The sequence below is a fragment of the Wolffia australiana genome, chromosome 3 (genome assembly GCF_029677425.1).
Source record: "Wolffia australiana isolate 7733 chromosome 3, ASM2967742v1".
Taxonomy (NCBI): Eukaryota; Viridiplantae; Streptophyta; class Magnoliopsida; order Alismatales; family Araceae; genus Wolffia; species Wolffia australiana.
Genome location: NC_135837.1, coordinates 3,321,586 through 3,338,701, shown reverse-complemented (window position 1 = coordinate 3,338,701; position 17,116 = coordinate 3,321,586). Strand labels below are relative to the sequence as shown.

The 17,116-nt window shown below is 41.7% G+C and overlaps 2 protein-coding genes across 3 annotated transcripts; both read left to right on the top strand.

Moving 5' to 3' along the window:
- The first annotated feature begins 1,509 nt into the window (after positions 1-1,509).
- LOC144700651 (uncharacterized) lies at positions 1,510-7,268 on the top strand. 2 transcript variants are annotated; one of them, XM_078572099.1, is made up of 6 exons: positions 1,510-1,730; positions 1,819-1,872; positions 2,798-2,871; positions 3,099-3,216; positions 3,298-3,356; positions 7,072-7,268. In XM_078572099.1, the coding sequence occupies exons 1-6, from the start codon at positions 1,608-1,610 to the stop codon at positions 7,148-7,150; spliced, it is 507 nt and encodes a 168-aa protein (XP_078428225.1). In that variant the 5' UTR covers positions 1,510-1,607; the 3' UTR covers positions 7,151-7,268. The 2 variants fall into 2 exon arrangements, with proteins under 2 accessions (XP_078428225.1, XP_078428226.1); XM_078572100.1 differs by having other exon boundaries at positions 1,532-1,730; positions 1,819-1,861.
- A 387-nt stretch (positions 7,269-7,655) lies between these two features.
- Positions 7,656-16,073, top strand: LOC144700650 (long chain acyl-CoA synthetase 4-like). The gene is made up of 19 exons (XM_078572098.1): positions 7,656-7,918; positions 8,568-8,631; positions 8,711-8,800; positions 8,970-9,026; positions 9,119-9,167; positions 9,664-9,740; positions 9,906-9,945; positions 10,181-10,275; positions 10,600-10,767; positions 11,386-11,496; positions 11,575-11,662; positions 12,219-12,285; positions 12,416-12,491; positions 12,592-12,709; positions 12,993-13,238; positions 13,525-13,664; positions 14,811-14,993; positions 15,087-15,206; positions 15,851-16,073. Exons 1-19 carry the CDS (start codon positions 7,776-7,778, stop codon positions 15,884-15,886), a joined length of 1,968 nt encoding a protein of 655 aa, XP_078428224.1. The 5' UTR covers positions 7,656-7,775; the 3' UTR covers positions 15,887-16,073.
- Positions 16,074-17,116: the final 1,043 nt, after the last annotated feature.

Below are 17,116 nucleotides of genomic sequence, written 5' to 3'. Positions count from 1 at the left end.
TTGATAAAATACTTCACCTTTAGAACTTGGCGCTCAGTGCCTTCTTCTCATAGTTGAGCCCTCACCAGTTATGTCCATCGTGATGTTTGATGCACTATCATTAATGAGGCACAAACTCCTAGAGGACCAGTATGTTCACTATAAAAATGTGAACCATTAGGGTACCAAGACATGAATCAACATGTCTCTTTGTATCCCATCCTTGAATTATGTCACAATACATTATTGGGGGCTTAGTCCAATACTCATGTGTATCATAAGTAGAATTCAACAAAATGGGATGATGGAGAGAGAAAGAGAGAGGAAGAAGAAGCAAAAGTAGAACTGTTAGAAGAAGAAAATGAAATAGGAGTAGTAGAAGAAGTACAAGTTTAACTAATAGTACAAGAAGTATGAGTAGAAGTAGATGTAGAAAAAGTAGTTGTAGTATAAGAAGTAGAAGAAGGAGTAGAATAAGTAATAGGAGTCTAAAAGAAGTATAAGTAGGAGTAGAAGAAGTAATAAGAGTATAAAAGAAGTAGAAGAAGTTGTAGTAGATGAAGAAATATTATTCTCAGAAGAACAAAAGTAGAGATAGGTGAACGAAACCTAGAGAATTACCAACTTGGTAATTCCTGCCTCGATGGTAACCAAATCCGGCTGACATGCCCATACCTCATTTCATCTTTCCTTTGCATCGTATGAGGCATGAAATAGCTTCCCAAGTTGCTTTCTTCTGTAAGAAGAGCCAAATAACAATTTTGCAACTGCTACTAGAGGCCAATCAATGGGGAATCACTGAAATAAATTATGCACATGTTGCAGGCTGAAACAAAGATTGGAGAGTATTGGCACAAGAGAAGAGAGAATTCAGTAACTTGCAAGTTAATGAATGAAATACCAATACAACCTTTGGGATAAATTGTGAGCCATTGAAAAATGACTTCTTATCCCCTTCATTCTCCTGATTAGCGGAAGTAAAAATTTAATTGCAAGGAAATTGATTTCATATAAGAATAATTACCTGTAAAATTTTTGGATTTGGAAAAAACATTGGCACTTGTCTCAATCCACAAAGGTCACCTTGTCCAGTCAACAGGGAGCCCTGGAGGGTACACTATGACTAAGGTGCACGATTGTCTGGGATGGGGCGAAAATACAGTTAGTGATGGTTTTCGTCCCGTCCCACATCCCATTTTTGGGTCGTTCCAAACTGTCCCATGCTAAACTTCCCTATCCGGAACCATCCAGCATTGGAAACCAGCTGGCGTTCCGACTCTATCTGACACGAGGGACGGAAATGACAGTTTTGAATCATAGCGGTTCTAAAATTCAAGAAAAAAAATCTTAAAATGAAATTTTAGTACAGTAAATGCGGCAGTGAAAGTTGCCATGAAAGAGGGTTTTTCTCTCTGTCGAGCCTTATTTTTTCAAATATAAAATATGATAATTATATCTATAAATCGAATATTGAGAAGCGCACAGGTTGAATTATTTTAGTTCAAGGCTTCTTCAATTCGATCGACCGACTGTTCGATCCGATCGACCATTCGAACGATCTGATCGAAACCCCAAGCCATGCCGTTATAAATTCCTTTATTTCGAAGCTCGCTATTTCTTGTAGTTTCATGGCGGGAGTGCGATCTCTAGCGGTTAGCATACGTCGATCGCTGAATCTTGGAGGAAATGAGGAAATTGAGGAGGGTTTCTTGGGCGAATCCGGTGACAGATGCTCCTTATCTCGGCAGAATGTACCAATCAGTGTTTCCTTTTCCAATTTTCTATCTTTATATGATCCTTGAGCTTAACTGATGAACTTGTTTTGGATAAATCTTGCAGAAGGTTTATGGCTTCGCAGTTTGCTTGTTGTCTGGCTTCGCTTGTACGTTTCTGGTACGAGTTATCGACCAATTGTTTGATATCAGTCTTCGATCGTGTTTTAATTGACGGCGCCTCAGAATATGATAATGTCTTTCTATGAAAATGAGAATTTCTTGGGAAGAAAATGTGGAAACATGTTTAGTCTCTGATTTGGAATCCAATGCCTGCGTTGCCACGATTGGCAAAGTGCCATGATTTTGTCAGATTATGAATTTATCTTCCCGTCAGATGCTCGGATAATTAAATTTTCGACGCTCTCTGATCATTTCATATTCAAATTCGTCCATCCTTTCAACTTCCTCTCGTCGAGAATACTTTTGGTGGCACGCGATTATTTGAAACTAGAGGAGCCACTCGTTTCTTACTCGATTTGGGGTTAAATCCCCCGATGAAGTTCACTAGTAATCTTCTCACTTTCTACAATCTGCTGAATTTTCGTCAAAATAATACATGTGAGACCTCCCTGACTCATGGAAATTAAAGCTCTCGTTGCAATCCTGAAGATTATACGCTTATCTATCATCTTTATATGTCTCAGCTGTTATCTTTTCTGCTAAACCAGATCGCAATTCAAGATGATATATTATGGTTTATGCATTGGATGATGGAATGCGTTGTTGTTTTATATTAATTTTCCTCATGATCACACGGGCAGAGTGTTTATTAGATGCTCCCGGACTTTAGTTCCTGTTTTCACTTTAAAGGAAAGCATCTGCCTTCTTTACTTCTAAAGATGATCATTTTGTTGTTGAGAAAAAAATATGAATAATTAATATGGTAGTGGTTATCATCCAAGGGTATAGCATTGGTTTGAAAGAATAATTCGCGTATCCTCTTTCTTAAAACGTTAATGTTCCTTTTATGTATGAAGTTTCAGTTGATGGTGCGTTTTGTTTTGTCATTTCACCCTATTCTACTGACTTGATTTTCCATGCAGTCGTTGATTGTATTCGTCAAGCCCATTAAATTTGGCATATTATTCACATTTGGAAACTTCTTGGCTATCATAAGGTTTGTAATTATATACCAGAAGTGCCATGTGGAGAATTGATCCTCGAGTGATTATTGTATTTCTGTGTTCTTTGAATTATATATATTAATGCTAATGTAGTTTAATGATACTTATTTCATTCTCATTTATTTTGATTTGTTCTCCCCTTGTATCACCATTTCCAAGAAATTTTCTCAATTTTTCTCATCCTACTAAGCTTTGAGACAATTTTTACATCTGATTACAGCACCGTCTTCCTCATTGGACCATGTGCCCAGTTAAGGCTGATGGGTGATCCTGTCCGCATCTATGCCACTGCAATTTATTTTGGAAGCTTCTTCTTTGCCCTTATCTGTGCTTTTATGGTATGCCCTGTGTACAATGACAAATTCGAGCATTATTTCTGATCAGCATTATATCATATTTTATTTATTTATTTATTACAGATCCGCAGTAAGATGTTGACGTTGCTTTCTATAGTCGCTGAGATATGTGCCCTCCTATGGTATGTCATTTAAACTCTTAACTTGCAACTGATATAATTTCTCTATATAACAGAGGACGAAGGCTAGATGAATATGAAGTATATAGAAAAAAGACAAAAACAAAGATAGAGAGAAACTCGGAGAAAAAGAGATACGAGAGGAATAAAAAGGTGAGAGAGAGGGAAAACAACCTGTTAGAGTCCTGATGAGATAACCAATTCATGAAATTGTAGGGTTATAAATACCCCCTTGTAAGGTCATTAGAGTGACTTTTGATTAATGATTACCGTATGGTTTCTTGGCACGAGTAGCTGTATCCGGCTTTCGTGAGGACAAGAACTCCCGATTCGGAGGTTCTTGAGAGTTGTTCTCCTATTGCTCTCTCTTCTTCTCTCTTACCTCTTCCATCTCTCCTATTCTCCTCTCTATCCCTCGTCCCGTTTCTTGATTTTTTTAGATCTCTATGGGGATTGTAACTCAACCCCACAGAGTGATCCCTGATCACTTCCATAATCATAGCCGAGAGCTATGTAGAGAGACAAAGGCCTCTTATTCAATCTGGATCATAAATCCCATCGATCTCACTTAACTATTTGCTATCACAAGCCCCTCAAGCCCAGCTGATATGATATTAGTGCCATTCATAAACGAGAAGAGTTATCATATCAGTACACCCCTCTAAGGCAACACTTTTGTCTAGAACACAACGAAACCTTTCTTTTCCTACAAGCTTGACTTCCTCTGTTCACAATGACATAAAGTTGGATACGGGATGGACAGACGGGGCGGGCGCCGCAAGAGGGAAGATAGCGGCTGGATGGACTTCACCGAAGCCAAAGATCACAGATTGATACTTCTTGGCTGCTCTCCTGAGGGGAGGGCTGCCCTGCTTAAAGGAATTACATAAGTGTGAAATGATTAAACTTCCCCTATTGGGAAGGAATGATGAAGCAGACACAGAGACAACGGGGATGGTATCACTGAGTACTTCATGTGAGATCAGATTCTTTGACAGATTTCTCCGTGCCTTCAGATTGGCCTGGAGACGGAGAACAGCTCTGATGTCCTTCCTAGTCATGAAACCTCTGAAGGTCCTCTGGATCGTCAAACCAACAGCGGATACAGTGACAGCCATGTCCACCAGATCAATGCCACCATGTTGGCAGCTTGTTTGACGACCCATAAGACCTTTGGAGGTTTCATGATGAGGAAGGACGTCAGAACCGTACGCTGCCTTGCGGCAGATCTGGCAGCCATGGAGAAATTGATCGGAGGATCTGATCTCATTCGAGGTCATTCGGCAGCAAAGATCTGGTGTCTCTAATTAGTGATCTGGACTTTTTCCCTGGAGCTGGAGTGATGTCGGACGTCATCTAGGACGTCGTCCGGTCGACACCAAATATGATTGTTCGGTGCCGATAAGGGATATGTATCGGATTACGGCGGTGTCTTCGTTTGACGGTTACCCTAACAGGTATGTAACTACGTGATGCGGAGTGCCCTACGTGTCGTACGTGCGGGCTCCGACTCGAGGGAGGTGTCGAGCTCCAAGCTTGGACGGGAGTCGCCGAGCGGCGGCGACGGTGACCTCTCGAACCTCGTCAGAGCAACGGGGACATCTACGGCCGAACGGACTCAATCCGATGGGCTCGCACGTATCTCTCGTTTAGCCTCTCTCACCTACCTACCTAGCCCGAGCGCAGTGGAAACGGGACGAAAGAATACTGCAAGAGAATAATTAAACGAGTGACGGGAGAGGAGGTTGTACCTCATCGACGGTGGCTCGTAGTGCAGGATCTCGTCTTTGTTGGTGGCGTGTTGGAGCGGGTGGGGCGGAGAGACGCCGGAGTAGACATGGCGGCTTGACGTGCAGCGGATGGTTGCAGCGGCGCCTGTGACTTGTGGGGGGGGGGGGCCCGCGGTTGGGGGGCGGCGCTTGCTGGTCGCGGCGACGCCCTCTGGGAGAGCGGCGCCCGCGGCTGGTGGGGGCTGCCGCTGGCGGCCGCCCGCGATCCTAGGCAGCCCGGCGGCGACGGGTGGCGGCGCGCCCGCGGCAGCGACTGCCTAGGGCTCCGAACGGAGCCCAAGAACGGGCGCGCGGGCAGGAGGAACGGGCGTGAACCTGGCCCCATTCCGTTCTGCCCATTCTCTCTCCTCTCTTTCCTTCTTTTTTCTTCCTTTTTTCTCCCTTTTTTTGTATTTTTCTATACGGGAGACTAAAGATAGACTAAAAATCACACATCCTCTTCCGTGGTCTGATATTTAGGGCCCCCCCCCTCTTCCTTTACATAGGGGAGAGGTTTGGGCCCCCTAAATGGATCAAAAGAAAGGGGAGACGAGTCCATTAGGGGGCCCTTATATAATGGGCCCCCCATTACACATAGGAGGGGAAAAATAAAATAAAAGGAAAGGAAGGGGAAGGGGACGGTCCCTTCCCTTGACAATGAAAACGCGGATACAGGTCGCATCGCAGTGCGACGAAAACAAAACGATGAACAAAAACAAAACACAAAACATGACAAGAGACGATGAAAATAAAAAACGATAATCGAGCATTTCTTGATGGTGGGGGGTAGCGTGAACGACATCGTTGACGATCCATGATGGCGTGTGCCATCATGGAAACTGCATGTGGCAGGGAATCTGTAGAACGAGCTCAGTTCTGTAGAAGATGGGTCATTGGTCATCAAATCTGAGGTGGCTCTGAGGTTTTACGATGCCTCTAAGGGCTTTTTTGTGAGGGAGAACATGTGATCAGGGATCGGCAGGCGTCATCCATCACGTCATGCATCACCTTGACGGAAACTTGATGAATGACATGACGTTGACGAAGATAGGGGCCCGTGACGGTAACGAAGATAGGGGCGCGTGACGGTGACGGTGACAGTGACGAAGTTGTCGTGACGATGATGAGGGGCCTTGGATGCGTGATGTGACCGAACGGCCGTCACAGATGAAGAAGAAGAATGACGAATGAGGAATGAGGTCATTGGGAAGAACTCACCAGGAGTGACAGGAGTGACCGAGCGAGCGAGCAGGAGCAAATGAGCGAGAGCTGCTCTCACAGTCACTGACAGCAGTCAGGAGGAGAGACAAGAGTCGAACTGGGAGTCGGGAAGGAATCGTCAGGAGGAGTCGTCACGGAGACGGCGAGTGGGGGGCTCGGGGCAGGGAAAATATATCTTTTTAGGGTTGTTTTTTCACGTCACCGGTGACGGTGATGCCGTCCGGTGATGGGGGCGTGATTGGATGCTGCATGGAGAGACGTGTGACGTAAACATGACAGTTTTTTCCCAACATACTTGGACGCGTGACAGGACGGTGACGTGATGAAAGTTTCGTCACGTCACTGTCTGTCACATTTCGTCATCCGTTCCATCACGTCCAGGGTGTCACGTCCCGGAGGTGCCGTTTTGTGAGATCTTCGATTTGTTGAGTCAGACTTGGTTACATTTATAAAATTGATCAAGTCGCAAAGAATCTGAACGGTATTGATGCGAAACTTGGAAGCCAATACAAAAATAAAAATTGTCATGATCGAATACAAAAATGGCTCTTAGCTTCCTTCTGGTCTCGGTTCGTTGGGTGAGATATTACAGACATGAGGGGATCTAGAGAGCTCTTTGGTCCTTTCCTTTTTATTTTTCCTCTTATTTTTGCAAAGAAAGTGACATATTGCCCAAAATCTCTCCTCTCTCTTTCGCGAGATGAAGTGCCACGTGGCCTTTTTTTCAGGTACAGTTTGAGCTATGTGCCTTTCGCTCGGAGGATGGTCTCGAATCTAGTTATCAGCTGTTGGGACACAGAAATTTAATTACGATGCCCTATGGGTCTATCTCCAATTTCCGTTCTTCATTAAGGATGCTACGCAGCAGAGTATTATTTCTCATAATGAATGTTTTATCCAGATATTATTTGGCTTAAACTCCGAATTTATAGTTCTATGCGAGAAGGATGCTGCCGTGGAATTCAGGGAAAGTTGGCATTTACCCCCATTATCTATGAAGAATATTTGACTTTTATTGTTGAATAATCATTCATGTGTTCAGATCTTGAACTTTGGGATCCCCGCGTTCCATGGGTGTGAATGGAGAGGGACGGTCATTTCATGATTTTTGACGAAGGTGGGAGGACAGCTCCGTAAATGGAACCCACGTCATTGATTATGCAGATTTTTGCCCCAGCGGAGCAGAATAGCTTATCTTGAACCACCAATTTACACAAGGGCGTTGCTTTCTGTCCCGCGTTGGCAGCTGGTACACGATTGGCTGCACGTCTGCCCAACCCGCGGGAGCCTGAGACCCATTAAATGTCTCCAACGCCATCGGTGGAGCGTGGGTGGGTATTGGTTGACTTGATCTTCGCGGTCGCGTCGCCGTTTCTATAGATTCGAACTGTTTCCGGGGAGAATCAGTCGAGAGGAGAAGGCAATCTCAACGATGAAGTATCTCGTTGAGGTCGAGAACGGGATTCCGGCCTCGGGAGATCGCCCGTCCGCAGGACCCACCTATCGCAGTATCTTCGCCAAGGATGGATTCCCGGAGCCCGAGGCGGGCGTGGACACTTGCTGGGACTTGTTTCGGTAAATCCTATGGCTTTCTACTCGGTCTTGTTATTTATTTTCTTGGAAAGAATGGTGTTTGGCGAAATCGTAACCTTATCATTCCGTGGATTTTTGACGTTTCAATGATCAGAAATATGAAGTTTCCTGAACTGGGTGATCTCCAATATTTCGGGATTAGACCGTTGGTTCTTTGTTCTTATATGGTGATAATTGTTTTTTGTTCGTTTCCATCGAAAGAACGCTCTTTTCGACTGATCGGATCTTATAATTTCTTGGGTGTTTCATGTTTCATGGATCTGAAGCGTGACGTCAACCGATTTGCTTTTGTGTCTATCTCCCAGAGGAGTCTGTTAAGAGCGGCGTTGATTCAATATTCTTATTTGGCGTCAACTGTCTTGTTTTTTGTTTTCGTGGATTGAATATTGTTTTTTATGTGAATCGGACATTATAACTCCGAGGATTTTTAATGTTTCCTGGATCTGGAACATGCGGTCATCCGAGTTGGTTAATATTCTTTTCCCCGGATTCTTATTTCTGTCGAGAGAGGCCACTAAGCTCTGATTTGATTCAAGATTCTTTCGGAAAGCGTGGGAATTGCGTTTCTGTCAAAGTAAATTTTAACTAGTGTCTTCAGTGCCTAGTTTTTTACTATATTCTTGATCCGTAGAACATCGGTGGAGAGGAATCCTGATAATCCAATGCTTGGGCGTCGACCGACCGTGGACGGCAAGGTAATTGTTACATACAACTTTCTTACATCGCGCTATCTGTTACTCAGAACTTAATTTGACATGGATTGGCCTTATGTAGGGGGGACAATATCAGTGGCTGACCTACAAACAAGTTTACGATGATGTAATTAAAGTTGGGACATCTATTCGTAGCTGTGGAATTGAAAAGGTAATGTCGGAGCTCCTAATCACGTTCAATGAGCTTTTACTGAGACTGATGACTTACACGGCCTAGTAGTGGAACTATTTAATATTTCAGAATTACCTTTGTGAAATTTTGAGATTTTATTTGCACAGTCAAAACATGGAAATCAGTTTCCCACTTTTCTCTCTTGCAGGGAGCTCGCTGTGGTATCTATGGAGTCAACTGTCCCGAATGGATCATCAGCATGCAGGTACATGTCTCCGTCTGCTGAAGGACTGTTTATTGTTTTCAAAGTTATTCCCTGATGCTGTTTGTGGCATTAATTTTGCCTTTCGTGTGCAGGCCTGCAATGCGCACGGAATTTTATGTGTTCCGTTGTATGATACTCTAGGTATTGATTTAATGACGATGGAAACATAGATGGCAAGATGAATTTTTTATTTTGAATTGATAACTCTTTAGTGAGAATAACTCTGCTGCATACAATCGGGTTCAGCATGCCTTAAATAAAAATGAGATTCATCAATATCTCTCTTCTTTGCGTACTGATCTTTTTCTGTTCTCTAAAATCGACTAATCAATTGATAACGCTATTGGATTTTTATTAATGGATATTTTTCACTATTTTTTTGACCATTGTTTGACTCGTGTAATGTATCTTTATTTTCATGATCCCCAAGTTTGCGACTTTTCTTTACGTACTCTCCTTTGAGGATTTTTATGATAAATCTTTTGGGAGCTGATCATTTTATTTTCGGGATGTATACATACGCATGATTTGATTGTTCTAGACAAGTTGGTATCATGCGCTCTCTGGAGGCTAGAGTTTAGAATATAAGAGTCTCAAACCAAAGTTTTCACTCACTTTTTCCATGGCACTTTTGCAGGTGCTGGTGCAGTTGAATTCATCCTTTGTCATGCCGAAGTGTCTATTGCTTTTGTTGAAGAGAAAAAGATCCCTGAGGTACCAAGATGAAACATTGCTAAAGCTGAAAGCTTGTTTTGTTTAAAATTTGATGTTCTCTTCTGTTGTGATGACAAAGGCTACTTGTAGCAGCTTTAATATTCTATGTGCGAGCCCTTAAGTTAATTGATGAATAGTCAATTGATGAGACGATGCTGTTTTCAGGTTTTGAAGACATTTCCAAACTCAACAAAGTATTTGAAAAGTGAGTCTGTATTGCTTTATCCTGCTACAATGAAATACTATTTAAATTTATGTTTAGTGTGAAAATCCAGTCCGGATTATGCTTTATCCTGCTACAATGAAATACTATTTAAAGCTGAAAGCTGCTACATATGTTATGACCGGAGTTTGCAAATTCCAGTCCGGATTCGCCAGAAATATCTGTGAATGTTGAAATATTTATTTTGAACTAATTCAAACTTGCTATATTTTTCCAGCGATTGTCAGCTTTGGCACAGTCACACCCGAACAGAGAGAGACTGTCGAGAACTTTGGTCTGTCCATACATACATGGGAAGAGCTCTTGTCATTGGTAGGAACTACCCTCTCTTGCTATCATGTTCATGCATTTTTGGTAAAACTGATAAGTGGAAAAGGTTCTATTCACTTCATGAAACTTCTTACACTTTGTAACTGCAATCTAAGTGTTAAAACATTTTTGTGGCATTATCCTCACCATGATAGTATGATTTTATCCGGCAACATCGTCCTCCTGGAAATCCTAGATTTGGATTTTTAAGAATGTCAAGCAGGCTTCTTAATACATTATTTGGGCTTGACATTTTTCTAGAGTCCTAGATTGATGTATTTTTTCTTCTAAGTTAATTCATTAATTGTTTCCCTACTTATTTCACAGGGGACGAATCAACAGTACGATTTTCCAGTAGTGGGGAGGTCTGATATCTGCACGATAATGTACACTAGTGGAACAACGGGGGATCCCAAGGGAGTCATGATCTCCAATAATAACATCATTACACTGATTGCCGGTATGAAAAGGCTTCTCAGTTCTGTCAACGAACAGGTGACTTGTCATTATCAGACTATATTTAGTGCTCCATTAGCATTAACTTTCTCCATTAGCATTAGCATCAACTTCCTCCATTAGCATCAACTTCCTCCTCGTCCAATATATTTCTTACGGATTCTCATAGTATCTAGTGCTCTATACTTAGGTTCAGCGTCCAGAACGGTGATGATGAATCTAGGGATGACCTCATTTTTTGGCAGCTAGATGACTTGTCATTATCAGACTCATTCGTGCTCAACTAGGGATGAAAATGACAAGTTGTCTTCGTGATTACCATCCTTGCTCCAGAGAAATGATTAGGGGTTGGACGATAAGGATGGACAAACAAAAATATTTAAATCATTTTTTTTCTCTTAATGTGGCCATCTCTATTAGACTCTCCCAGACAATGAAGGACTAATGATTTTTTTGAAAGAAATGAAGGGACAATGATGAGTTCATCAATCCCGTAATTTGTCTGTGGTAGGATGACAGGTCATCATCGCCATCCTAAGCATCATACAAATGATGATGTTGATAATGGCTTCTGCCTTCTAATCATATTCCAAATAATGATGTATCCCATCATGGGGATTTCTGTGTATTGAGTCTTCTATGGATTAATATCTTCAGTTGACATCCAAGGACGTCTACTTATCATTTCTCCCTCTGGCCCATATATTTGATCGAGTCATTGAGGAGGCGATCATCTCTCACGGTGGCTCAGTTGGATTTTGGCGGGGAGTAAGACCCTTGCGCGAACTGTTTTGGATGTGTTGATCAATTGGGTATGTGATCTGACAATCTCTCAATTTTGTTCAGGACGTGAAATTGCTAGTTGAGGATATCGGGGAACTGAAGCCAACCATCTTTTGCGCTGTCCCGCGTGTATTGGATCGTATATATTCAGGTCAGCTCCACTGCATTCTTAAGAATAATTTTGCCCTTATCTTTTGAAAAACTAATGGGGACCTTTGGGGGCCAATTTTTGGGCCGGCCCAATAAGTGCATATTGGTCATTAGGTTTAACGAATCTACAAAGGTTCATTCATCTCTCCCTCATTCACATAAGTGATACATGTTTCAGATTGATCATTAATCCGGGACATAAAAACTCAACCTGAACAATTTTTTAAGATTTAGTCAACCCTATATCCGAAATTGTTGGCTGGCTAAAGGTGACTTGAAATTTCAAAAAGGAAAAAGTACTAAATCCTCAATCAGGGTGCTCGTCAAACTAAGTATAAATCCTGAATCTGGGATATATGGCTCCGATAGATCCTCAATCAGGGACTCTATCAAAAATACAACGTGCACAAATTTTGAAGATTTGGCTAACCTCATATGCAAATTTGTTTCTGGCTCAAGAAAACTATAATATCTAAAAGGGAAAAGAACTAATATAAATTCACACCTGGGTGCTCTTCAAACTAAATATAAACACAAATTTACTTGTCCGCCCTCAGGTCTTCAGGCCAAACTTGCTGCTGGAGGCTTTTTAAAGCACACCTTGTTTGATTTGGGCTTCAAATAGTAAGTCGATTCTCATTTTTACTTCTGGATATAAGTTTAGTTCTCTGTTGTGAATGTATTCGTATACCTGACAAAATGTGTTACTACTGTACATCGTTTCGATCTGAACTTTGCTGTGACTCTGGCGCAGCAAACGGCACAACATGAGGCACGGAAGCAAGCATACAGAGGCAGCTAAAATTGTTGACAAAGTTATTTTCAGCAAGGTTCGGAGAAAATCAATTTAAGTTGAAATAATTTGTATCACAACATGAGGATTTTATCAGTTTTTTATTGAAATGAAAATAATTTGTATCACTTTGCCAGGTGAAAGAAGGACTGGGGGGCAGAGTGCGCATTATTCTGTCTGGAGCAGCCCCTCTAGCCACCCACGTTGAAGAATTCTTACGCGTTGTTGCGTGTTGCCACGTTCTCCAGGGCTACGGTATTTAAAACATGTCTCCTAATTTACCCTCGACGAAATTCTATATCCATCACCGTTAATCATAATACTTCATTGACCAGTGTTACTAGATTGCGATTCTCTTTTCAATTTAATTTTAAACTTCCATGGAAGGTAGAGAGATCTATTTATTCTTTCATTGGATTATTTTGCGCTGCTATCTCAGCACAGTTTGATCATGACGTCCTAATTCCATTTTTTAAGAGAACTTCCCTGTGAGGAAAAAAGATTTTTCGTGGAAATTATGAGCCTGTAATATTTTCAGGTCTGACGGAGACCTGTGCGGGGACATTTGTCTCTCTGCCCCACGAGCATGGCATGCTGGGAACCGTGGGCCCGCCGGTGCCGAACGTGGAAGTCCGCCTTGAATCGGTCCCAGAAATGAACTATGACGCGCTTGGCCCAATTGCAAGGGGAGAAGTTTGTGTGAGAGGGGGCACCCTCTTCTCCGGCTACTACAAGAGGGATGACCTCACCCAAGAAGTCCTGATCGACGGCTGGTTTCACACCGGTGAGCACACCCACCCATTCCCCTCGACAAAATTGATTGTTGTCATCCAAAATCTGCAATTATCATCGTCATCGTCCACAGTTTCACTGAAAATGAATATTTTTGTCATCGTCGTCGCCTGAGTGAGGTTTACAGAGGGACAGTTACGAGTGGTGATGATGAGACAAAATCGTCGTCATCCAACTTGTAGACAACTTGTTATTTGATGACAGTGATTATTAGTTTTGCTTATTATCCTATATTGTGGGGCATCAGATCACATGGTTTTTCACATTGAGTGGTGCAGGGGATGTGGGGGAGTGGCAGCCAGATGGAAGCTTGAAAATCATCGACCGCAAGAAGAATATCTTCAAGCTCTCTCAAGGGGAGTACGTCGCCGTAGAGAATCTGGAGAACATCTACAGCCTTGTTCCAGAGATCGACTCGGTATGCTCAGCATGAATCTTGTTCGATTGCATTATTTTTATTTCCAATGAAAATATGATGATACCCGGTCTAAGCTCCTTAATACTGGAATTCCAACATTGAATCTCATCCTTTTTTATGATGGCGATTTACTAATTTAGTGCATAGTAATTATCTTCTCAGTCATTTCACTAACCTTGTAAACTAATGTCCTGCACAGACAAATCGTGATCAACAATATCCTGTTCGTCAACGAGGAAAATCTTCTTCTTTTTTCCTTTTTTTTTAACGAAAATATATCCATGATTAATAACTCCTTAATACTGGAATTCCAACATTGAATCTCATCATTTTTTATGATGGGGATTTTCTAATTTAGTGCGTAGTAATTATCTTCTCAGTCATTTCACTAACTGTAAATTCTTGAGAGAGATGAGGAAATGATGAGAAGAAGAGGAGAGGAACACCAGAAAATAGGGCACAAAAGGTTGGAATCTCCATTACTAATCCTTTGCCCTTTTTATACAAATATGCACCGAGGAGAGAGAGAAAAACAGTCCCTCCAATGGTCATATTTTTGAAAAATATGACCGTTGGGACCTATCACATCCAGCTGCCCTTTTTTGCAACTGGATGTCCAACGACTAGTTTTCCAGCCGTTGGAGTCTGGGCCTGATGTAAATCAGGCCCAGTATATATTAGGTCCTTAGTGGACCTAATATATGGCCCTAATGGGCCCCTCACTATTGGGCCCTTAATGGGCCCTTAGTGGGCTCTTAATGGGCCCTTAACGGGCCCTTATTTAGATTGATTTTAGTTAGGTTTTTTATTCATTTTCCTAGGGTTATTCTATTACATGTACATGGCCTTTGGCCCATAAGTCAGTCCAATCTGCCCTAAATGGGCCGTGATGATCTAACACTAACCTTGTAAACTAATGTCCTGCACAGACTTAAATCGTGATCAACTATATCCTGTTCGTCAACGAGGAAAATCTTCTTCTTTTTTCCTTTTTTTTAACGAAAATATATCCATGATTAATAACTTCACCCATTTGATCCATCCGGGACATACGGATACACCTTAGGTCTTTTCTTAGTTCTGACTGAAGGGGAGTCTTTGCCTTATTTGGGATTTATGAACTTTGGGGGTTTGGGTTATTTGCAGATCTGGGTGTACGGGAACAGCTTCGAGGCATTCCTGGTTGCTGTGGTGAACCCTAACCAGGCAGCGCTGGAGCATTGGGCGAGTGAACACGGCGTGCGTGGTGACTTTGCGTCTATCTGCGACAGTCCCCAGGCTAAGGAGTTCATTGTGGGTGAGCTTTCTAAGATAGGGAAGGCCCATAAGGTAATAAATTCATCATCGGCATCATCTTTATCATCATCATCATCATCATTATGACTGTATGTTTGATGAGTTTCTATGGATTTATGTTCACAGTTGAGGGGCTTTGAGTTCATCAAGGCTGTACACCTCGACCCCGTGCCCTTTGACATTGACCGCGACCTTCTCACGCCCACTTACAAAAAGAAGCGTCCTCAGATGTTTAAATACTACCAGGTTCCCTCTATCTCTCTATGTGTCATGGCTTTATTTCTCTCTCTCTCTCTCTGTCTCTGGTTTTATCTCTCTCTCTCTCTCTCTCTTTCTTAATCTTTCTCTCCTTTCTTTATCTCTCTCTCTCTCTCTTTCTTAATCTTTCTCTCCTTTCTTTATCTCTCTCTCTCTCTCTTTCTTAATCTTTCTCTCCTTTCTTTATCTCTCTCTCTCCCCCTCTCTCTCCCTTCCTCTGAATGTAACTTAGTTTCTCTCGCCACTTCTCTGTGTTCCTGAATCTCGCTCTCTCAACCCAGCTGTATATATCCTCTCTGAATATAACTTTCTATCTAGTTTTTGCTGTATCCCTCTCTTTCTATCTCAATCGTTCCATACATATTTTCTCTGAATATAACAAAGTCAAGTGTCTACTTTTCTCTGTATCCATCTGTCTCTCCAATCTACCTATCTCTCTCACCCTATGTCGATATCTATCTCTCCATCAGTATCCATCTAACTTTCTCTCCATCCAGCTGTGTCTCTAATGTAGCGCCGTATAAGATATATGCCAATATTTATCTATCTGCATATATCTATTCATCTATACTGTATACCAATTACAGTGCATTTATTTATCTCTCTTACACTTTCGTTTGATTTGATTCCAGGAGATTATCGACATGCTTTACAAGGGCCCTCGATAAGGTGGAATCCCTCTCTTTTGTCTATCCCTCGTCGTGTTACGAAGCATTGGCCCGCCTTGTAAACATTTAGTTTCTGCCACCTGGTCCAACCCGACTATTTATTTTATTGTGCGCCGGATCTATCTCTTTCTCCTTTTTGTTTGATAAAAATACATATTATGTTTATGGCATTCAACGATTTCTCACTCTTCTTAATCTCCCAATGGAGTTGGAAGGCACGACTTTAGGAGCGATGAAGATAAACTTGTGCCTACTTTGCATTCATTTAAATAGGCACTTAGGATCGGAGCGAAGAAGCATCAAACCAAAGCAAATTCATACTCTAACTACGACAAGGTTGATGGTGGTCAATGAGTTGACCTGATCAGGGTGGATAGAGGTCAACATGTTGATTATGTTATGGTTGACCTGTTCATCAGTGACTTCTCTCATTTAGTTGACCAAGTCAAGATTGACTTTCTGGATGATGTGGCACTTTACAGCACCAAAGGTTGGCAATTTGGTAGTAATATTAAATGTTATCACCAAATTATATAGAATTTGCCATATGGATATTAGAAATTCCTGAACCTCAATATTACAGTGAAGGCATGCATCATTCTAATTAAAAAAATCTATAAACCTTAGTTGGATGCTTCGAATTGGTGATAGATCTTCAAGATGCTAAATGGCAAACGGTACAGTTAGCTGTAGGTAATTATTACAGTGAGACTTTTGCTCCTGTTTGAAATGGAACCAGCACTGGACTACACTCATTTGGTGAAAAATCAATAAATGTTGCTCAACTCACTGTCTAGTGCATAATATGTATGGAGACAATCAATTTGGATCCACATGTTCTAGGGCAAGTCAAGTAAATAAAGCATTCAAATAGCTTCTGAAAAGATTTGACCTATCAAGTGTGTCAGACCAAATCTCTCAAGTATACTCAGCCAAGATGGGTGATCAAAATATTGGTGATTGACCAGTTTTCCCAAATAGACCTGTTATGTGTTGAATTCTACTGCCTTTAAGGGTTTTAATAATCTACCCATGTCAGCTAGTTGGAGTCCAAATAGCGTAAAGAAATCTGGAAAAGGTATTGGCCAATCATCTGATTTTCTGAGGAGACTATGAGTCAATTAAGTTTGCTCACATAAATCATTCAAATCAGCTAAGTCAACCAATATTTTAATTGGGAGGGGGAAGAGAGAGATGAACAGAAAGGTAACTATTCATATATGCATTGAA

Bases quoted from the DNA above. Each gene is read 5' to 3' on its own strand.
- LOC144700651 (XM_078572099.1), top strand. From the start codon at position 1,608: ATGGCGGGAGTGCGATCTCTAGCGGTTAGCATACGTCGATCGCTGAAT. The intron at 1,873-2,797 runs GTACGAGTTATC...TTTTCCATGCAG, and splicing joins GCTTCGCTTGTACGTTTCTG to TCGTTGATTGTATTCGTCAA. The intron at 3,217-3,297 runs GTATGCCCTGTG...TATTTATTACAG, and splicing joins CCCTTATCTGTGCTTTTATG to ATCCGCAGTAAGATGTTGAC.
- LOC144700650 (XM_078572098.1), top strand. From the start codon at position 7,776: ATGAAGTATCTCGTTGAGGTCGAGAACGGGATTCCGGCCTCGGGAGAT. The intron at 9,027-9,118 runs GTACATGTCTCC...TTTCGTGTGCAG, and splicing joins AATGGATCATCAGCATGCAG to GCCTGCAATGCGCACGGAAT. The intron at 9,741-9,905 runs GTACCAAGATGA...TGCTGTTTTCAG, and splicing joins AAGAGAAAAAGATCCCTGAG to GTTTTGAAGACATTTCCAAA.